General features: G+C 42.4%; 3 protein-coding genes across 19 annotated transcripts in view; 1 reads left to right on the top strand and 2 right to left on the bottom strand.

The window, feature by feature from the left end:
- Positions 1–2,788, bottom strand: part of IFTAP (intraflagellar transport associated protein) — a 65,874-nt gene extending 63,086 nt beyond the window's left edge. For 9 of the 17 annotated variants that reach the window (XM_086341175.1, XM_086341187.1, XM_086341181.1 and 6 more), the window contains exon 1: positions 2,674–2,788. The gene's annotated coding sequence lies outside the window, so the exon portion shown is untranslated. Of the gene's footprint in view, positions 1–411; positions 474–2,252; positions 2,565–2,673 lie in introns of those variants that run through there. The other 8 variants (XM_086341176.1, XM_086341183.1, XM_086341189.1 and 5 more) reach the window with 8 other exon arrangements.
- Positions 2,789–2,890: 102 nt separating this feature from the next.
- On the top strand, positions 2,891–4,800 carry RAG2 (recombination activating 2). The gene has a single exon (XM_086341172.1). It carries the CDS (start codon positions 3,143–3,145, stop codon positions 4,724–4,726), a length of 1,584 nt encoding a protein of 527 aa, XP_086197298.1. The 5' UTR covers positions 2,891–3,142; the 3' UTR covers positions 4,727–4,800.
- Positions 4,801–15,207: 10,407 nt separating this feature from the next.
- On the bottom strand, positions 15,208–22,426 carry RAG1 (recombination activating 1). The gene has a single exon (XM_086341171.1). The coding sequence runs from the start codon at positions 22,010–22,012 to the stop codon at positions 18,824–18,826; it is 3,189 nt and encodes a 1,062-aa protein (XP_086197297.1). The 5' UTR covers positions 22,013–22,426; the 3' UTR covers positions 15,208–18,823.
- Between the last annotated feature and the right edge of the window lie 334 nt (positions 22,427–22,760).

The raw sequence follows: 22,760 nt of genomic DNA, 5'->3' as shown, positions 1-22,760 counted from the left end.
AGACTGACCACAGATTCCAAATGGCCCAAGGAAACTTTGCAGGCGGAATAAAATAAATTATAGCATCAAATAATGTTTGCTGTGTGGTGTGCTACGCTCAGTCACTAAGTCCTGTCCAACTCTTTGCAACCCCATAGACTATAGCCCCAGAGAAGGCAATGGCACCCCACTCCAGTACGCTTGCCTGGGAAATCCCATGGACGGAGGAGCCTGGGGCGCTGCAGTCCATGGGGGTCACAAAGAGTCGGACACGACTGAGCGACTTCACTTTCACTTTTCACTTTCATGCACTGGAGAAGGAAATGGCAATGCACTCCAGTGTTCTTGCCTGGAGAATCCCAGGGATGGGGGAGCCTGGTGGGCTGCCGTCTATGGGGTCGCACAGAGTCGGACATGACTGACGCGACTTACCAGCAGCAGCAGCAGCAGACTGCAGCCCCTCCAGGCTCCTGGACCAGTACATGGAATTTTCTAGGCAAGAATGCCAGAGTGGGTTGTCATTTCCTTCTCCAGGGGATCTTCCTGACCCAGGGATCAAACCTGCATCTCCTGCATTGGCAGGCTAATGTTTATTCAATACTTATTATGTACCAGCATATATAATCACATATGTCCTATGTGATTTATGTGTGTCATCCCACTTACTCTCAAAAATAACTCAATGAATAGATACTAATACTATCCCTACTTCACAGATAAGAAAAGAGAGGAAATAAACTTGGCCAAGAGAGTTAAATAGCAAATATGTGTTTCAGCCCAAATTTGGACTCAGACAATCTAACTTTAGAGTCTGCATATTTAATCAGGAGTTAGTGGAAGGGTAAAAAGAAGAAGGAAATATTCCCTGTTACTTAAATTGAGCTCATCACCAATACCTCTGTCCTATGCATGCACTGTTGTGTCCAACTCTTTGTGTCCCTGTGGACTACAGGCCCACCAGGATCCTCTACGGGATTCTCCAAGCAAGAATAATGGAGTGGGTTGCCATTTCCTCCTCCAGATGATCCTCTCAATCCAGGGATCAAACCCATGTCTCCTGAATTCCAGGCAGATTCTTTACCACTGAGCCACCTGGGAAGCCCCTTCTGTTGCATCAGTTCAGTTCAGTCATTCAGTCATGTGCGACTCTTTGTGACCCCAAGGACTGTAGCACACCAGGCCTCCCTGTCCATCACCAACTCCTGGAGCTTTCTCAAACTCATGTCCATTGAGTTGGTGATGCCATCCAGCCATCTCATCCTCTGTTGTCCCCTTCTCCTCCTGCCTTCAATCTTTCTCTGTATCAGGGTCTTTTTCAATGAGTCAGTTCTTCGCATCAGGTGCCCAAAGTACTGGAGCTTCAGCTTCAGCATCATTCCTTCCAATGAATACTCAGGACTGATTTTCTTTAGGACTGACTGTTGCATATGTTTATTCAATTCTCACCAGTCTAAAAAATTATCAATCTACACCCACTAACCAGATTCCCAGACCTTAAAACCCTTCTAATCAGCTAACTGTGCATTAACAACCTTACTTTTTATAAGTTCAAATATAATCATCACAACTAGGACTTAGAGTGTACAAAGCCCTGTTCTAAGTGCTTTGCATGTATTAACTTACTAGTCACAACTTACATCAACCAGTGAGGTAGGTAAAATTATCATTTTACAGATGAGGAAACTAGACACAGGTTGAAGTACTTGCCCAAGGTAACATAGGAAGTGACAGAGCCAGGATTTGAATCCAGGGAGTCAACTTTCAGAGTCCATCCTCTTAGCCACTGTTTTTGAAACATTAACAGTTTATTCTTAGAAGTCAAGGAATCTGTGCTTTTTTTGTTTCCTTTAATTTAGGAATTTAGTTTGCAAACAGGGAGTGTATTTCACATAAAGGCTCCTGATATTTCTTCAAGGTAGGTAATAATTTTTTTTAATTAATCAAGCTTACTTCATCTGATAAACATCTCTTTTTAAAAATCATGCAAATATTACCTTCTGTATAATTCTGGTACCTCTTTTCTTAACGCTTGCTTACAACAGAATTACTAAAGAATTACTTCATGGTTCTGGAACAGGAAAGGGATCTGAAATAATGGCCACTAACTCTCATTTTCTTATCCAAAGAGGGAGGACGGGAGGGATAGGAAGAGACAGGGGAGAGAAGAGGTGTTGGAAAACTTCTCTGCTTCCCTAAAAGAACTCTAAAACCGAAGCCAGAGCAGCTGAGAAAACAAACAGCCTTTGGAGAGGTATTCGGTAAAGTCTAATTACCATATTTCCATGACTATATACAGGAATGGTAAAAATCACTATCAGGTAAATTCTCCCCAGCACGCTGAGTATTCAGAGATTAATCTTTTGGTTCTGCAAAACAGTCACAGCTTTGTACTCTTGGTGCCCCCTTCAAACTCCCGCCCCAGCAACCTAAAGATGCCCAAGTGTGCAATTTTGAGTCCAAGCTCCAAACCGTCCCGGCAGGAGTCCGTGAGGACACCTCGGCCAGGAATCTCTTCAAGCGGCGGTTTCCAGGCAACCCCACTCTGGCCAGAAGCAGCTGTGCTTCCTACCCGGTCATCTGTTAATGAGTCCCCGGGAGAGGCTCCAACAACACCCGAGGGGGGAAGCCTGACGCCCCTCCTGGTACGCAACTTTCCCATAACCCGGATGTTAGGTGTGCATCAGCCATTCTCACCTCCCATTCCCTAGTTTTCTGTCTTGGCTGCCAGCTAGTCACTTCGCATTTTGGGAGTCTTTACTCAGCGAGACTTGTCTCCTGGAGAAGCAACTATTGGAGCCACACGTCCCACAGAGAAGGGATTCTTGGGAAATGTAGTTCTTTCTGCTGACAAGTGGTGAATTTTTAAGGGAAAATGACTACAATTCCCAGAAATCTAAGGGACGGTAGTCCATGTCTAAAACAGCTCCCAGCTGCTACGATTGTTTTAAGCAAAAAGGTTCTGTGTCTCTTTGCTTGTCTAGCCGCCTGAGTTTTTGGTATTCCACTGCAAACTTATGGGACAACTCTTTATTTTTAACATGCTTTTTGCATGTGAGGGAATCTACACATAGTGATTTTATATGAAGAGATGTAGTAAGTAAAGAAAGTTTTTTTTTTTTTTTTTAATTCTTTCAGATAAAATATCTATCCACCGTCAGAGAATATGTCACTACAGATGGTAACAGTCGGAAATAGCATAGCCTTAATTCAACCAGGTTTCTCGTTAATGAATTTTGATGGGCAAGTTTTCTTCTTTGGCCAAAAAGGCTGGCCCAAGAGGTCTTGCCCCACTGGAGTTTTCCATTTTGAGGTAAAGCATAATCATCTCAAACTGAAGCCTGCAGTTTTCTCTAAGGATTCCTGCTACCTTCCTCCTCTTCGATACCCGGCCACTTGCACATTCAGCGGCAACTTGGAGTCTGAAAAGCATCAGTACATCATCCATGGAGGAAAAACACCAAACAATGAGCTTTCAGATAAGATTTATGTGATGTCTGTTGTTTCCAAGAACAACAAAAAAGTTACCTTTCGCTGCACAGAGAAGGACTTGGTAGGAGACATTCCTGAAGGCAGATATGGTCATTCCATTGATGTGGTGTATAGTCGGGGGAAAAGTATGGGTGTTCTCTTTGGAGGACGGTCATACATACCTTCTGCCCAAAGAACCACAGAGAAATGGAACAGTGTAGCTGACTGCCTGCCCCATGTCTTCTTGGTGGATTTTGAATTTGGGTGCTCTACGTCATACATTCTTCCAGAACTTCAAGATGGACTATCTTTTCATGTCTCCATTGCCAGAAATGATACCGTTTATATTTTAGGAGGCCATTCACTTGCCAATAACATCCGCCCTGCCAATCTGTACAGAATAAGGGTTGATCTCCCCCTGGGTAGCCCAGCTGTGGAGTGCACAGTCTTGCCAGGAGGAATCTCTGTCTCCAGTGCAATCCTGACTCAAATAAGCAATGATGAATTTGTTATTGTTGGTGGCTATCAGCTTGAAAATCAAAAAAGAATGGTCTGTAACATCATCTCTTTCAAGGATAACAAGATAGACATTCTTGAGATGGAAACCCCAGATTGGACCCCAGATATTAAGCACAGCAAGATATGGTTTGGAAGCAACATGGGAAATGGAACTGTTTTCCTCGGCATACCAGGAGACAATAAACAGGCTGTTTCAGAAGCATTTTACTTCTATACATTGAAATGTGCTGAAGACGATGTGAATGAAGATCAGATAACTTTGACAAGTAGTCAGACATCAACAGAAGACCCAGGGGACTCCACTCCCTTTGAAGACTCAGAAGAATTTTGCTTTAGTGCAGAAGCAAACAGTTTCGATGGTGATGATGAATTTGACACCTACAATGAAGATGATGAGGAAGATGAGTCTGAGACAGGCTATTGGATTACATGCTGCCCTACTTGTGATGTGGATATCAATACGTGGGTACCATTTTATTCAACTGAGCTCAACAAGCCTGCCATGATCTATTGCTCTCATGGAGATGGACATTGGGTCCATGCCCAGTGTATGGATCTGGCAGAACGCACACTCATCCATCTATCAGAAGGAAGCAATAAATATTACTGTAACGAGCATGTGGAGATAGCAAGAGCACTGCAAACTCCCAAAAGAGTTCAATCATTAAAAAAGCCTCCACTGAGATCCCTCCATAAAAAGGGTTCTGGGAAAATAATTACTCCTGCCAAGAAATCCTTTCTTAGAAGGTTGTTTGATTAGTTCCATGAAAGCCTTTCAGATTCAAGGGCATCAAAATTTTAAACTTATTTTAAAGAATTGTAACAATGATAAAATTTATCTTTGTATTTTTGTTTATTGAAGATATTTAATGTTTTCATTTAGTTATATGAGTAAAGTACTAGGGGAAAGTGCTTATAATGCCATACTGAATACAGTCATTGTGTTTAGACCTATGAAGGACCTATAACCTGTATTCTGAAAATATTTTACTGAAAGTTATATTCAATGGAATTTATGATCTGAATTTTTATTCAAGGAATCTTAAACACAGAAGTAGTAATAATAATCAAGGTATGCTTATATCCTTTATAGGACTTTTGGTAACAAATAATCCACCAAGGAGTTAATACAAATTTAACCAGTAAAGAAGCTAACACCCAAAGGAGTTAAATGAATTATTTTCTGGACTGTAACAATTTGGTGATTGACCAGAAATTAAAACTGGAATCACCTGTATCCCACATGAATGTTCTTTATACACCTCAAAGATGGCCACTTGACTATGCCCATATACAGAAAAAACTATAAGGAGATAGGTAGGTAGGTAGATAGATAGGTAGACTGTTGTTGTGTTTAGTCACTCAGTTGTGCCCAAATCTTTGGACCCCATGGACTGTAACCCACCAGACTCATCTGTCCATGGGAATTCTCCAGGCAAGAATACTGCAGTGGGTTGCCATGCCCTCCTCCAGGGGATCTTCTCAACCCAGGAATTGAACTCAGGTCTCCTGTGTTGCAGGCAGGTTCTTTACTGTCTGAGCCACCAGGGAAGCTAGATGGAAAAAAAAAAAAGATAATCTCCATTGACATAAAGAAAGACAAAATGAATCTACATCGTTTGTTACATTTTATCAAGCTATCCACATGCACTCTCTTCATAGACTCCTCCCCCACCCCCACCCACCGCCCCTCCCCTCCTCCCCTACCCGCCACCCCCCTACCCCACCCCTCCCCTCCTGCCCAGTCATATGGTTAACAGATGATGAAGTAAGCTAGTGGGTTGAAATAGTTCTTTGAGAGATTTAATGAAAATTCAGTCCACTGATACTTAGCTCTCTGAAACAGGGAGAAGAGTCAGAGTACAATAAGAATCTCTAAATAGATCTCATGAGAGATTATTTCCACAAGTAATATTGATTACTTACCCAAATAATAAAAGTTTAGAGATTGACAAAGTTAACACGTAGATAATTTTTAAAAGGGAAAAAGAAATGTATGTGTGTCTATGAGTCTAGTTGGTATATGGCGTTTGCTGCCAGTGAAAGTTGTAGAATCAGTGAGCTTGCTCAGGTTCAATTAGATACTTGCTAGAACTGAAATTAAAAGAACTGTTAATTTCGAGGCTTCACATAAATTGATAACTAGATGACCTTAGATACAAATGTCCTCCCCCCCGGAGTATTTTTCTGGAGATGTATTTCATTTTAGCCCAAGAGCTTAGACCACAGCCTCTCATTCATTTGTTTCCACTGAGTCCACAATGTGTAAGGTATTATTGTCAAATTTAGGGGAGTATGAACCATACAGGAGATGAAATTGTGCTGAAAAGTTCTGCTAACAGTTCATGCCTCAGATACTGAAATAAATCTGAAAAAATTAAAGCATGTTCACTTTGTTTCAGTAATGTTGCTTGATGAATATTCTTTTTGCATAATTTGCTGTACCATTGTTTTGATTTTCTGTTGTTTCTATTACCTAATAAAGCTGATAAAATATGAAAATGTCTTTTGTTTACATTGATTTATTCCTATTATTAACATTTGTAGTTACCCAGTTATCGGCAAAATTATACTGTTTAATTTTTTCAAGATCACTCTACTTTTATTTCTTTTTTATCTGTCAGTAGAAAGTGACATGAGTGGGAGCTGAAATAGCCTCCACGGTATTCAAAATGTTTTTCCCTCACGTTGTAGTTATTCCCACAGTCTTCTCTTATCTTTATTTGTCTACAATGACCAAGTGGCTAAAAAGTAATTACACGTATTTGTTTCATAGTGAAAGCAGATTACGTACGATAATCTGAGAGATTCAATTAGAATCTGAGAGATTCAATTAAAGCTGCTTTTGTGTGTGTGTGTGTGTGTGTGTGTGTGTGTGTAAGTCGAGGGCAAGTACTTTGGTTTTACTTACCGTAAGTTTGAGTAAAAATAGGTCTTTTTAAGTCATCTCACTAGGAAATGGCAACCCACTCCAGTGTTCTTGGCTGGAGAATCCCAGGGACGGGGAAGCCTGGTGGGCTGCTGTCTATGGGGTCGCACAGAGTCGGACACGACTGAAGCGACTTAGCAGCAGCAGCAGCAGCACTAATGAGTCTACCACGTGTGATTTGAAGACAATAAAGTTTCTTTTCTACTAAGCATATGCAAACTTTCAAATGAACCACATTAGAAGAGTACTCACTTATCCCAAGGATATAATGCTTTTGCCTAACACAGTTCTAAGACTCACTTTTCAATCACTTTCAGAGTCTATGTTTCATTCTTTAGAAGATACTCAACAGTCAGAGATGAATTTGGTTTTTGGAAACAGACAAATGTTATCCAAAGCCAAGTAAGGTGTCATTTTCAGCATTATTGTCACTTTAGGCCAAAAGTGAAGTCTGAGCTAACAAAGTGGGTTTTCTGATATGCCTCACAAATAGATTTTAAGGGTAAGTCCCAAACGGTTTACACAGAATAATGTCAATAAATAAGTACATAGCTTTCCAGGGTGACTATTTTGAGGGACTCTACTCCTCTCCAAGCACAAAGATGGTCCATTGCATAAGAACTCACCTTGGAATGCAGGGAATGTGGATTCAATTCCCTGGTCAAGGAACTAAGATCCCACATGCCGTGGGGCAACTAAGCCCTTGGAGCCCAAGCACCACTAGAAAGATCTTGCATGACTCAACAAAGATCCCCGTGCTGCAACTAAGACCCCCACGCAGATATCTACACATGGATCTATATATCTATATAAATAGGCACACATATATGTATATATATAAACAAGAGCAAAATACACAAACAAGTTCAATGTATCAAGAAAGTGGAAAGCATAGTGGAAAAGGAGTAGTAAGTCTAAAGGGCAAGAAGCTTGTCATGTTTATGGAACTGAAACAGCATCAGTCTGGTGAACACAGTAAACAAGAGGATCGTGGAATGGCATGCGCATGGAGAGGTGGCCAGGGCAGGGACCCCCAGTTTTTCATCAGTACAAGAAAATCACATAGAACTTCATTCATATCATGTGAGCTGTTCCTTCCTGCTTACCTCTGTGTTACTATTCTCTGTGTGGGGACATCTCACCTAATGAGCTTATGCTTTCACACTTTATGCACAATCTCCTCAAATGCTGAACTGATAACATTTGTGTTGAGTCCCCCTTGTTACTTCACAGGTACTCAGGGCTTTGGCGGAACCCATTCCTTCCGCAGGGTATGCTTTCCCTCTTGCACTTGATAACTCCTGCCAATACCCGAATCCATCTGGCTCATTCCTCTCCACTCTTTACATCCCAGTTCAGATATCTGCTCCTCCTCCCGGAAAACTCCTCTGGACCCCATCACCCCAAATCTCTGCTTACAGACTCAAAAATACAAGAAATAAAACTGTATTTTTCTGTAAATGAATTCACATTATACTATGTATCCCTTTCACAGTGCATTGGAAATTTAGTTTAATAAATTTAGAGTTCTCTGTCTTCACCCAGCTTTTTCTCCAATTTCTAGGAAGAAATATAATGCTGAGGTGTCAGGAGTGGGAGCGAGGGAGGGTGAAACATTTGGTATTTAGGGTCATCATTCCTCCTCACCAGCTGCTTCTACAACATTCACATTCCCACCTGACTTGTGGGTGGCACCTTAGCTTTAACCACAAGCATTAGGACATCTACAGTTTCTCTTTCTCTCTCTCTCTGTCTCTGCTATTTTCAGGTCCATCTGGGCTCAAATGATAAAGAGGGGATCTTTATCTTTTCTGTCCCTTCCCTTCCCAGCATGGCGACAGTTCTCTTAGCGAGACCATCTAGGATTTCTCTATGCTCTGTACCACTCCTGGGCACCTCTTCCTGATCCCGCACCTTTACTGGGTCACAGAACCTCTCCCCAGCTGTCTCAGGCTAAACCACCCCAGGAAGACATTCACTTCGGGTTCTATCAGGAAAGTGAGTTGCTTCTTCTCTCTGTTTTTGACTTCCCCAAGCTTATCTGGAGTTTGTATTGTTCTCCCAAGTCCACAGTTCAACCCAAGATACAGGAGACTTTGTCATCTCTATATATCTAGTAATTAGCATAATGCCTTGCATACTGTAGGCACTTAAATTTTCATTGAAATGAATTGAATTAAATTCTTCAGTGAGTTGCCTCTGCATTCCACTATGGGCAGCCAAAATGACTTACTCATTGTCTAGCTTAATACTGATATAAATATTGAAAGTAAAATAGAATCCATTACACTAACTGAATACGCAAGAGATATAAGAATAAATGGAACCAACAGACCCATGAATGCTTACATAGATGAGAAGAAAATGGGTGTTAGGATAAGTGACACTGGCTGTGGTAACAAAAACTCCAAAACACCAGTAAATTGTCACAAAGTCTCTCTCCCACTCAAGAAGAGTTCAATGCAGGTTTCCCTTATTAAGCTATTCACCAGAGTAGGTTTCCTCCAAGATGGGTCTCAAAGAATCAGGCTGTTTCAATTTTGCAACTCTGCCATCTTTATCTTATCTTTAAGACTTCAGATACAAGGAAAAGAAAGAACACTGAGAAGGCATACTCTCCTGTAAACGTTTCAGCCTGCAAGTGATACAGCATTTCCTCCAACATTCCACTGTTAAAAAAAAAAAAAAGCTCAAGTAGTACAGCCTCACCTACATGCAAAGGGGCTGGGAAATATAGTTTAACTGTGTGCCCAGAAAAGGGAAATGGATGTGGTCAGCATGAAACCAGTATCTTCCATGCATGCTCAGTTCCTTCAGTCTTTGCAACCCTATGGACTGCAAACCCCCAGGCCCCTCTGTCCATGGGATTCTCCAGGCAAGGATACTGAAGTGGGTTGCCATGCCCTCCTTCAGGGGATCTTCCCAACCCAGGAACTGAACCCAAGTCTCCTGCATCTCCCTCATTGCACGTGGATTCTTTACCCACTGAGCCACCTGGGAAGCCCAATATCTGCCATCAGCTCAGTTCAGTTCAGTCGCTCAGTCATGTCCGACTCTTTGTTACTCCATGAACCCCAGCATGCCAGACCTCCCTATCCTCCCTGCCAGGCCTCCCTCCCTCCCTCCCTCCACCCAAACCCATGTCCATTGAGTCGGTGATGCCATCCAACCATCTAATCCTCTGTTGTCCCCTTCTCCTCCTACCCTCAATCTTTCCCAGCATCAGGGTCTTTTCAAATGAGTCAGCTCTTCGCATCAGTTGGCCAAAGTATTGGAGTTTCAGCTTCAACATCAGTCCTACAAGTGAACACCCAGGACTGAGCTCCTTTAGGATGGACTGGTTGGATCTCCTTGCAGTCCAAGGGACTCTCAAGAGTCTTCTCCAACACCACAGTTCAAAAGCATCAATTCTTCTGCACTTAGCTTTCTTTATAGCCCAACTCTCACATCCATATGTGACTACTGGAAAAACCATAGCCTTGGCTAGATGGACCTTTGTTGACAAAGTAATGTCTCTGCTTTTAATATGCTGTCTAGGTTGGTCATAACTTTGCTTCCAAGGAGTAAGCGTTTTTTAATTTCATGGCTGCAGTCACCATCTGCAGTGATTTTGGAGCCCAGAAAAATAAAATCTGCCACTGTTTCCACTGTTTCCCCATCTATTTCCCATGAAGTGATGGGACCAGATGCCATGATCTTCGTTTTCTGAATGTTGAGCTTTAAGCCAACTTTTTCACTCTCCTCTTTCACTTTCATCAAAAGACTCTTTAGTTCTTCTTCACTTTCTGCCATAAGGGTGGTGTTATCTGGATAGCTGAGGTTATTGATATTTCTCCCGGAAATCTTGATTCCAGCTTGTGCTTCTTCCAGCCCAGCATTTCTCATGATGTGCTCTGCATATAAGTTAAATAAGCAGGGTGACAATATATAGCCTTGACATTCTCCTTTTCCTATTTGGAACCAGTCTGTTGTTCCATGTCCAGTTCTAACTATTGCTTCCTGACCTGCATACAGGTTTCTCAAGAGGCAGGTCAGGTGGTCCGGTATTCCCATCTATTTCAGAATTTTCCACAGTTTATTGTGATCCGCACAGTCAAAAGCTTTGGCATAGTCAATAAAGCAGAAATAGATGCTTTTCTGGAACTCTCCTGCTTTCTCTATGATCCAACGAATCTTGGCAATTTGATCTCTGGTTCCTCTGCCTTTTCTAAAACCAGCTTGAACATCTGGAATATCTGCCATAGTATATATTTAAACATGCAGATTAAATAGTCCCGAGTACCTTGAAGTAATAATGAAGGGCACTAACATAGTTCTGTTAAACCAGAAACAGAGCCACAGTCACTTGAGGGAATAAGACAAAAGAATTAACAGGCAGTGTGTCACTAAGACGTTTGAAGTGGCTACTGCAACATTTAAAATTATGTACATAGCCCTTCTCAGTCTTAGACAAATCACTTCACATTTAACACCTTCCAAAAGCATTTCACTCTTATCCCTCCCCTGGCTTGCATGGGTTGCATGCCTCAAATGCTTCAGTGGTTTCCATTTGCATTTGGGGTGGGATCCAAAGTCTTTACCCAACCACAGGGTCCTGCATGATGAGGCCTCTGCCTGATTCTCTGGACTCAGCAGCCCCTCCCTCAGTCGACTTCTGCTACACAGACCTTCCTTCAGTTCTGAAACATCTTCAGTTGAAGCAAAAGGGAAGGGGTCAGGGAACAACCTTTAAAAAGAATGGCATGGTCATGGGACATGACAAAAACTGTTTAGAACCAACCAGCTCCAAGATGGCAGAAGACTCCACTTCCAGTAGACCTTGATCCTCGTTATACACTCACTGTAATACACTACCAAGCTAAATGACACACCCACAAGTGCCATGACCGTTCAGTTCAGTTCAGTTCAGCTGCTCAGTCGTGTCCGACTCTTTGCAACCCCATGAATCGCAACACGCCAGGCCTCCCTGTCCATCACCAACTCCCGGAGTTCACCCAGACTCATGTCCATCGAGTCAGTGATGCCATCCAGCCATCTCATCCTCTGTCATCCCCTTCTCCTCCTGCCCCCAATCCCTCCCAGCATCAGAGTCTTTTCCAATGAGTCAACTCTTTGCATGAGGAGGCCAAAGTACTGGAGTTTCAGCTTTAGCATCATTCCTTCCAGAGAAATCCCAGGGCTGATCTCCTTCAGAATGGACTGGTTGGATCTCCTTGCAGTCCAAGGGACTCTCAAGAGTCTTCTCCAACACCACAGTTCTAAAGCATCAATTCTTCGGCCCTCAGCCTTCTTCACAGTCCAACTCTCACATCCATACATGACTGTTCTGAGGCCAATCATTAAAGGTTAAAAAGTGGGCAGGTCTCCCACCGGTCTTCCCACAGGTTATGTTGGGCCTGGCCTATCATTCCTTACCTGCCCTCACCCCACTCATCCTACCAGGCTCCTCTTAAAGTTTCCTTCTTCCTAGATGTTTCAGTGATTCCCGAATTTAAATCCCCTTGTCTTACTGTACTTGAATTGCACCTAGTACTTCTCGTTCATAACACCCACTAGACTGTGGAATTATGCGTTTAATATAATTACTATTGGTTCAGTGTCTACCTCTAACCAGTTCTTTGTGAGCAGAAACTGTCTGAATTCACCCCTCTGTCTCCAGTGCCAAGTATACATTGCCTGCTCCTAAAAGTTATCCTATAAATAGCTTTTAAAATAGGCTGAAATAGTTACAAAGCATATCAAGAAATATCTAGAATTTAGCTAAGCCTTAAAGGATAAGAAGCTGCTTCATTTTCACATGCAGGGGTAATATCAAATACCCTTGGTCAAAGGGTATCAACTTTCAGTTGTAAGATGAGTAGGTTGTGAGGATCTCTTGTACAGCTGAGTGACTATATGACTGACACGGTACTGTCTCATACACTTGAAAATTGTTAAAAGACTCAGTCTTAAGTGTTCTAGCTTATATGCCGAGTACATCATCAGAAATGCTGGACTGGATGAAGCACAAGCTGGAATCAAGATTGCCAGGAGAAACATTAATAACTTCAGATATGCAGATGACACCATGCTTATGGCAGAAAGTGAAGAACTAAAGAGCCCCTTGATGAAAGTGGAAGAGGAGAGTGAAAAAGTTAGCTTAAAATTCAACATTCAGAAAACTAAGATCATGGCATCTGGTCCCATCATTTCATGACAAATAGATGGGGAAACAGTGAGAGACTTTATTTTAGGGGGCTCCAAAATCACTGCAGATGGTGACTTCAGCCATGAAATTAAGACACAGGCTCCTTAGAAGAAAAGTTATAACCAACCTAGAAAGCATACTAAAAAGCAGAGACATTACTTTGCTAACAAAGGTCCGTCTAGCCAAGGCTATGGTTTTTCCAGTAGTCATGTATGGATGTGAGAGTTGGACTATAAAGAAAGCTGAGTACCAAAGAATGATGTTTTTGAACTGTGATGCTGGAGAAGACTCTTGAGAATCCCTTGGACAGCAAGGAGATCCAACCAGTCCATCTTAAGGGAAATCAGTCCTGAATATTCATTGAAAGGACTGATACTGAAACTGAAACTCCAATACTTTGGCCACCTGATGCGATGAACTGACTCATTGGAAAAGACCCTGATGTTGGGAAGGATTGAAGGCGGGAGGAGACGGGGACAACAGAGGATGAGATGGTTGGATGGCATCACCGACTCAATGGATATGGGTTTGAGTAAACTCTAGGAGCTGGTGATGGACAGGGAGGCCTGGTGTGCTGCAGTCCTTGGGGTGGGAAAGAGTAGGACACAACTGAGTGACTGAACTGAACTACACATATACAAAAGGTAAGTATGTGAGGCACTGGGTGAGCTAATTAACTTGATTGTGGTAAATATTTTACAATGAACATTTATATCAAATCATCACTTTAAATATAGACAATTTTATGTGTCAATAATACCTCAATAAAGGTGGGGGAAAATAGTACAGAATAAAGATAGTAGAATTTTTTAAAAGTCAATCAAAGATGGCAGCACTGGAACAGCCCTTAAGGCCCCCTGCTATGCCCACAGTCAACTTATTACTTGCTGGATATAATTTCCTGGGAGATGGATTGGGGCTGCAGGAATAGGGAGGGTACCAGGGTCTTTGGGGTACATCCTGTTTACCTACAAGTACAAACATATTTCAATATTTAAAAACTTGGTATGTTTGGCCTGGCTACTTCCATGCAAACATACCAAGTTTTTAAATATTGAAATATGTTTGTACTTGTAGGTAAACAGCATGTACCCCAAAGACCCTGGTACCCTCCCTACTCATGGAAGTAGCCAGGCCAAGGGCTTCCCTTGTGGCTCAGTTGGTAAAGAATACACCTGCAATGTGGGAGACCTGGGTTTGATCCCTGGGTTGGGAAGATCCCCTGGAGAAGGCAAAGGCTACCCACTCCAGTATTCTGGCCTAGAGAATTCCATGGACTGTATAATCCATGGGGTCACAAAGAGTCAGACACGACTGAGCGACTTTCACTAGCCAGGCCAAATCTCTGTTCTGAGTAGGAGTGAGCTGGGGAAGTCTCCAGAAAAGGTGGCACTAAGTTGCTTGAAATTTCACGGATGATGTGGCACTGACAGACTAGTGTGAAGGTAAGGTGGACAGAACTAGAGGAAAAATTGTGGAGGTGCAGTCCTGTCAACTTCGGGCTGAGATAAGCTTCAGTGACCTCGCATGTAACGTGAAGAAAATAGTAGTACTGACTCCAAAAGAATCCAATGAGAAAACCACAGGCAAAGTGTTTGCCACACGGTTTGGTCAGTGGCAGCTATTATTACTGTTGTGATCGCCATTGTTGCTGTTTCTAGGGAAAGGACTGGGCAAGAGAACCTGGGGGCTAGCTCACTTCTGCCATTATCTGTGTGGCCCTGGCAAGTCAACCACTCTGATCAAAATGTTGAGCGTATGAATGCATGAATTTTATGGGGCAGAGGATCGTATTTTTATGATTGTCAAAGGAATTTAAATTTTCATTTCACATCCTATATTTACCTTAAGTATCTGGAACCAAATGGTCTTTCTTATTTTAGTATAAACTATATTCATTACTCTGTTGCCTTTTTATTATAAAAGCACCAAATTCATGTTGTAGTTCCCTCGAGGAAAAATGTCATTTCATTTTTTTTAATGTTGTACTCAATATTATTATTTGAATATAAATCACAATACCCACTGTTTCCAAATTTTAAATTTTTATTTCAAATACTTAAACATACAACTGTTAACTATAACCATAATATTAATAAGGAACAGAAATATTAAAATATAAAAATTAAGTGCTGAAACATATTTTAATTAAAAACATTTGACATGGAAATTCCTCCACAACAAATCATCAAATAAAACCACTGCATCCTGGTGCCTGAACTTTTCCTAAAACAAATACAAAAAAAGAAGAAGAAAGGTCTTAGAAGCCATTAAACAAACTTTATAATTATGTGTATGAAAATAAAGTGAAGTGCAATTTCACAAAAGGAAAAATCTCACCCAAAATGAATGAGGTACATTTATGTAGGTCACTGTAGTTAAATGGGAAAAATCAAATAGTGACAAAATACAGTCACAAAATCTCTCAACATCGAAAGAATAGACCACCTCTCATACAATAAGTGAAGACACAGACATAACCGCAATCAAAAATCATTTGCATCGAAGTGATGATTCATTCCCGCAGCCACCCCTGGTGCTTACAAACTCTGCCTCCACAAGCTCAACCCAAAAAAAGAAATCTTTACCTTCATCTATATTTTGTGATAACAAATTGAGGCAAAACTAAATTTTAATTCACTTGGAAGGAAAAGACATCTTTTCCTCCTGTTCCTGCTTCTCGGTACATATTTATTAATCCCAAGGAGCTTTTTGACCTCATACCAACTATTCATCAATTTTCATCAGCCATTATCACTGGCCCTGCAGCGCACCTCAGCGGGTTGGCAGAACTTGTAGAATCAGGTTTCATGGGAAAAAGATGCTTTTCACTTCTCAAGTCTCAGTCTACACTTCAGGGAAAAAAAAAAAATGCTCCGTTCAGTGTGGTGAATTTCCCTAGAGAATGTGACTGCATTTACAATGGACACTGTCAAAAATAAGACTTGAATATAAAACCAGGGTCTAGGATATTACAATCTCAACAGTGAGGAGGACAGAAACAACCATAGGCCGCATTTCTACATATTGAAATTCCTGCAGCCAGATGTTCCTGAGGTTTATTAAAATGTGATCTGATTAAGGGATTACTGGGAGGGTTGTGCTATAAATCATGCTGTTAGTCACATGCATTCAAAGGAATTCCTACAATGCTAGAAAAGTTGAATTTAACATTGGAGAGTGTTTACATTGCCACCAATCGAGTAACAGAGAGGGAGTGGGAAAAAAAATCCACAAACCAGAGCAAGCATGCCTCAGGGAGTAAGAAGATTACAGGAATTTAGCTGTTTATTAGGGCAGAGACATGCTGTAAGGATTAAAGGGGATGAAGGAAAGGGGTGCTTCAAAGTCCATTAGTTTACCTAATGCAAAAAGTAAACGTTTTCTAGAGAAAATAAAATTAAAATATGTATATGTTTTTGACAACTAAATTACAAGTATCTTTGTAATTTATATATTCTATACAAAAAAAGCAAGAAAAAACTGCTGTATTGTTTAAATGGAAAATACCAGGTTCAATCCCTATAAAAGCATCAAATGCATACCATTTAGGATAATATCACTGATGCACATTTGACAACAAAATTACAAAGCTCTTTGATATACTGTGTGTGAAGAGTGGCAATTAAGGCCAATAAAATCAAATGAAGAAAAAAAACTAATTAACACTAACATATCATTATGACTCACTAGCATATAAACTCCCATGCCTGCTCTAAATTGCCAGCAATTGGCAATTCCCAAATTCCTAAGGATGCAGACAAGAGTTTCCAGAAACTGGAGCCACCAGAGGTTTTGGGGGGGCTCTTGAGAACTTTGACAATTCTTCCTCCTAGCAAAAGGCCCTAAGCACACCAAGGACTTAAAACCCACCCGTCCCTGCTCCCAAGAATGCAATCTCAAGATTATGAACTATAGTGGTGAGTTGTAGATTCTAAACAAATTATGTTACTGCTTTATTTCAAAAAAATTAATGGTTCGTTTTTGTGGCAGAAACAACATGGAATCTGAAGACAAAAGATTTGAGTTCAAATTCCAGATCAGGTATTTACTATCCCCGTAAATTTGGGCAAGTCATTTAACCCTCCACAAATGAGAATCATAGCAATGTCTACCCCACAGAGTTGTCGTGAGGAAAAATGAGGCAAATGAATGTGGATGAATGTGGAAATATTCTAAAAGTGGCAAAAAAAACAAACCAAAAAACCCTCTACAAATGTTAACTCTTCCACTCTACCACGAGCAGGCTCCATCTAAACTTGTGCACGCGTGCTCAGTGGCTCAGTCATGTCTGACTCTTTGCAACCCCATAGACTATAGCCCACTAGGCTCCACTGTCCATGGAATTTTCCCGGCAAGAATACCAGAGTGGGTTGCCATTTCCTACTTCAGGGGATCTTCCCAACCCAGGGATTGAACCCACCTCTCTTTCATCTCCTGCACTGGCAGGCAGATTTTTTACCATTGACACCATCTGGGAAGCCCTCCCTCTAAACTTAGCAGGTGAGAAAAGTACAACAATTTCCTGCTACAAAAACCTTAATACACTGAAATTAAACTGATCATAATAGAAAAAAAAATAATAACATAATGTAGAGGGAAAGATGCCATGAGAACTAGATTTAGTAAAATTGGTCCAGGTTTCATATGGAGAAAACCTGGCAGAAATTTTCAGCAAGACATTAAATCTGTTTTTATACAGTAAACAAACCCAGATTTAAAAGACCACTGTGGAGTGGAAGGTGAGAGGGAGATTCAAGAGAAGAGGGACATGTGCATACCTATGGCTGATTCATGTTGATATATGGCAAAAGCCAACACAACTTTACAAAGCAATTATCCTCCAATTAGAAATAATTTTTTAAAGTAAAAACAAAACAAAAAAGGACCCATGTGCCTTTGAGATTGTATGGACAATCATTTGAAGAATCTAGTTAAAAGTAAAAATAAAGATCATACTTGGCTACTGATAGCAAACTAAACATGTACTACCACAAGATTAATAACTAATTGCAGCTAACAGTTTTATTCTTCTAACTTTGTTATTGAAAAATCCATGGTACAGATGATCTCCTAAACTCTAACCATTACAAAAGAGACATCATTTAAATTCAGAAAAGGACTGATTTTCCAAAAATATTCTGGATGTAGGGTATTTCTGCATAAGTGTACCAAATGACAGGATGTACCAAGAGCATTTTATCAAGGTCACTGTACCATACACAAGGAAGATATTATTCCTACAGATATCTGAAAAGCTGTTTTGAATCTTGTAGAATAAGCCAAAATACATCAAATTTATAAAACCAAGAATTCTACAAAAATGATATAAAAAACACAGCTCAATATAAACTAGAGTAACTTGGTGGGGGGATGGAGACCACAAGTCAAATTTCTCCCCTGGCTTCTTTGGCAACCCTGACTTTGATTTTCACGTCACTCAGTCACACGCATACCTATCTTTGTTCATCTCTGCTCCTCTGCAGTTACTCCTCCTCTCAGCTATTGAGCTTTCAAATAACTGGTTTCCCCTGTTGCATTTCTGAACTCCCTAAACAGCTCAAGCAATCAGCTCACCAGTTACCCATTCCTGACATGGGTTCAGCATCTTCGGCCTCTCCAACCTACCACTGCCTGTGTGGTGAAGCCCCACACACTGGAGTGCAGGGTGCCAGGAGAAGGTCTCATGCCACCCAGAGGAAAACATATTTGCAAAACCAACTCATAAGCGGCTGCCCTGCTTAAAATTCCATTGAATCTTGGGATTCTGGGGATTCCTCTAGGTCTAACAAGTCCCCTAAGCCTCCCTGCGAGTTTAGGGTAAACCCCGAGTCTTTCAGGGCATTATGAGCATTCATAAACTTCTGCAGGTATTTGGAGGTATACAACCAGTGATGTTTCAAAACATCTTCCATTTCGTAGTACTTGGACTGCCTGGCATTCATTTTCCGGAAACGCCTGAACAGTTTGTTGCCAGATTCATTTCCCTCACTTGCCCATGCCCCAATGGAGCCATCCCTCTCAATAATTTCAGGGACGTGAGCCAAGGTTTTGTGAAAATAATTGGTGATTTTGCCTTCATATCTATACTTGAACTTGGTGGAGAGGAGCTCAGCAAAGCGTTGTGAATTGAAGCTATACTGGCAGAGGGATTCCGGGCACTCTTTAGCAGGACATGAGGATCGCCAGACGGGTTTCATCTTCAAATAAAGGTCCATCAGTTCCTTCAGGGCTTCGTGCCTCTCCTGGGAGGGAATTAATTCACAAACTGCCTCAACCGTCTCTTTGGTCATGAGCTTCCGGGCAAAGTTGCCGTTCATCCTCATGATGGGCTTCAGGTTCATCTTCTTTCGGAGGTGCTTGTCCAGGGTAGCCTGCCATCTTTTCCTTTCCTCTTTGGAAGCATTGGGGTTCTTATACACCTCTCCGATCTCCAGCTGGAAGATCTTGTAGAACTCAGCCGCATTGCCGATGTCGCAGTGGAGGGCATCTATGGAAGGGACCGTCTCAATGAAAGGTTTCGCCGAGACCCCCTTCACCCGGTCCCGCAGTTCCTCCACCGTCTCATGGTAGGGGTTAGAACGCCAGACCTCATAGCGCTCCAGATTCTCAGCGTGGCTTCTAGTTATGGAATGGAAGACCAGATTTTGAGAGGCCTCCAGGCGAGTGGCATCACAAAGGGTGCAAATGTAGACTGAGCCGGAAGCCTCGAGACCTTCCACTTCGCGGACCAGTTTCTCATCGTAGCCGGTGCCCCTAAAGATGAACTTGAAAGTCCGGAGGATGCCTCCCATCTCCAGCATTAATTCGCTGCTCTTCATGGCCTCCCTCTCGGCAATCAGAGGGCTCAGGATGGCCGTCAGGGTCTCGTGGTCAGACTCATCGGCTAGCATGAGGCACAGCGGCTTGCAGCAGAGCTCGGAGTTAGGCTTGGCTTCCTCGAACACCTTCACGTTCTGTGACCCGTGAGCAATGCTGATTTTCATGACCGTGAAAGAAAACCGAACCGCCTTTTCTGGAACTGCCGGTCCGCTGCCGTGCTTCTCGCTCACGTCTCCCATCCCATCACAAGACTCCTTCACCACCACGGTGAAGGGGCCATTCAGGTAGTCGTCAAGCTCTCGGGCTCTCATGCCCTCCAGAATGTCTTCTTCCATGTCCATCAGAGCGGACACCAAAGCTGCATCATAGCGGAAGCGCTTGGCGATGGTGTCCACCGGGTAATCGTCCACAGAGGAGGCCAGTCCAGACAGTCCATCAATAATGCCCACGTCAGTGCTGGAAGACACGTTCTTCAGAGGTGGCTGCCACTCGAAGGGGTGGTAGCCTGGCAGAAGGACTTTCTCAGCACTCCGAAGGGAGTGCAGAGGCTGGAAAATCTGCCTCCCCGTGATGGCCTTCACAGTCCTGTACATCTTGTGGTACTGGCTGCAGCTGAGGAAGGTGTTGACGCGGATGGCTAAGCAGACAGCCGGCTGCAGGCCGGAGCCACGTCCCTTCATGATGGCCTCCAGCTCATCCGCTTGTCTGTGCTCATTTCTCGCTCTCAGCGCCAGCAGGAACAAGGTCAGGCACACAGACTTCACATCTCCACCTTCTTCTTTGTCGGCAAAAGCCTTGACCTGCATCTTGAGCTCCCTCAGACGGTGCTTCTGAGCCCGGCGGGTTAGGGACAGGAGATGCTGGCGGGGCCGGCCCCCTTTATTGATATGCACAAAAGTCTCTTTCGATTCCTTGTGGCTTGAGACATGGTGATTGTATTTTTCCAAGCTGACCTCCTCATCGCACTCCTCTGCTGGACATTTCACCATCAGGGAGTTCAAGATGCTCAGAAAAGACTTCACCGGACTCTCCAGGTCAGTGGGGAAGCAGGGATACTGGCAAGAAGGACAATAGCTGCCCAGGACTTTGAGGCATCTGAGAATGCAGATCCTGCAAAAGACGTGCTTACAGTTGGTCTCCACGGGATCGGCCAGAATGTGTTCGCAAATCTGGCAGGAGATAGATTTCACAAAGTGTGCTGGGAAGTCCACTGCTAGGAGCCTGGTACTGAGGTGTATCTTACTGCAGTTGGTGATCTTCTTCATCAGTTCCTTGCTGCTGATCCTGTCCTGAGTTCTTCTCTTGCACCGTCGGGCTTGTCTCGCTCGGTCGATCACAGTTCTGAGTCTTTTGCTGAGCTGCGAGTTTGGCAGCTGACTCTTCCTCTTGAGTCCTCGACGGGCAGCATCACAGATGTCACAGGATGGTGTGTGGGGGTGCCACTCCATCGTTGCGTTCCTCGAGGAGTAAACCTCACACGGGGCACTGCTGAACTTCCTGTGCATGAAGCTCCAGCAGTTATGGCAGAACTCAGTGGGGTGGATCGAGTCCACATCTGCCTTCACGTCGATCCGGAAGACCTTGGCAATGAGGTCCGGCCAGGACGTGGCCCTCTTTTCCTTCTTTCGTAAGAGGACTTGGGTTTTGCCATCCACGGGCCCGTGGACTGGATATCTCCTGTGGTGCTGATCAGCTTTGAGAGAATTCCCACAGATGCGGCAGAGATGTCGCAGGTTGGCTTGGTGGATTGCTTTGTCTCTTGCTTTTCCATCATCATGGGATTTTTTCTGAAATTTTGGGTGGGGCTTTAACACCGGTTGAGTCAGGGCTGGCTTCGGACCACCAACCTTGTCCAGGGCTGCTGGAGATTGCTCTAGAGAGGGCTTCCCCTCAGAGGAATCTTGCTTTTCTGCTTGAGCATTTTCAGGGGCCTTTTCAAAGGATCTCACCCTGAACAGCTTAAATTTCCATTCTGAAAATTTAATATGTGGATGCTGGATTTCATCTGGGGCAGAACTGAGTCCCAGGGTAGGTGGCAGAGAGACAGCCATGCTGGCTGAAACCTGGGAACAATAAAAACAAGTCAGATGAGAAAAAAATGTCAACATCCCACTGATGCATCTTGGAAAGAATACAGATTAGTACGTTCAATTATTCACTTATTAAATCATCCAGAAAGTTAATTATTAAATCTCCTATTTTAATATACTATGTTAGGTGCTGATCATATATCAGAGAATAGAGTCATTCCCTGTTCTTACAGTGTAGATGGTCATTTAAACCAGGTATGTAAGTACGTACACCACCATAGTTAATTTTACATATATGTGTACAACCTTATATTTTAGTTTATTATTTTTATTGAGGTACAGTTGATGTACATACCATATGTACAATATTATTTCCCTTTCACTAAAACCTTAAGGTCTTTGAGGACAAAAATCTCACGATTTACCTCTGTATCCCCAAGGTTCCTAGTACACATTACATGCTCAATAGTTGTTTGCCGAATAAATGCAAGAAAAAACTGGCTACTAAAACCAAAGAAAAGTCATATTTTCTGCATTGTATCAGCCTCTTTGCAGTAGCTGGACAATATATTTCCAGCTTTTTAAAGCTGTCTCCCAGGAGGTTGATTGTTTATTTCTTCCAAACGGGACATAAAAGGATGATAAAGCTACAAATCCAAAGAAACTAATTACTCAGTACTTGAAAGGATGAAGTGAATTTTGAGCTTTATGAATGCATGCTAATAATAAGTATCATGGATAGTAATTATGCTTACAATTTTAATTAGTGAATGCTGCTGTAAATTAAAAGGCTATGTCTCCATTAGAAACAAACCCCACAGAACTC

The sequence above is a fragment of the Bos grunniens genome, chromosome 15 (genome assembly GCF_055505025.1).
Source record: "Bos grunniens cultivar Pamir isolate PY7600 chromosome 15, Bosgru_T2T1.0, whole genome shotgun sequence".
Taxonomy (NCBI): domain Eukaryota; kingdom Metazoa; phylum Chordata; class Mammalia; order Artiodactyla; family Bovidae; genus Bos; species Bos grunniens.
The sequence above is the reverse complement of the archived record's forward strand: the minus strand, read 5'-3'. Positions and strand labels throughout refer to the sequence as shown.

Bases quoted from the DNA above. Each gene is read 5' to 3' on its own strand.
- RAG2 (XM_086341172.1), top strand. From the start codon at position 3,143: ATGTCACTACAGATGGTAACAGTCGGAAATAGCATAGCCTTAATTCAA.
- RAG1 (XM_086341171.1), bottom strand. From the start codon at position 22,012: ATGTTGACATTTTTTTCTCATCTGACTTGTTTTTATTGTTCCCAGGTT.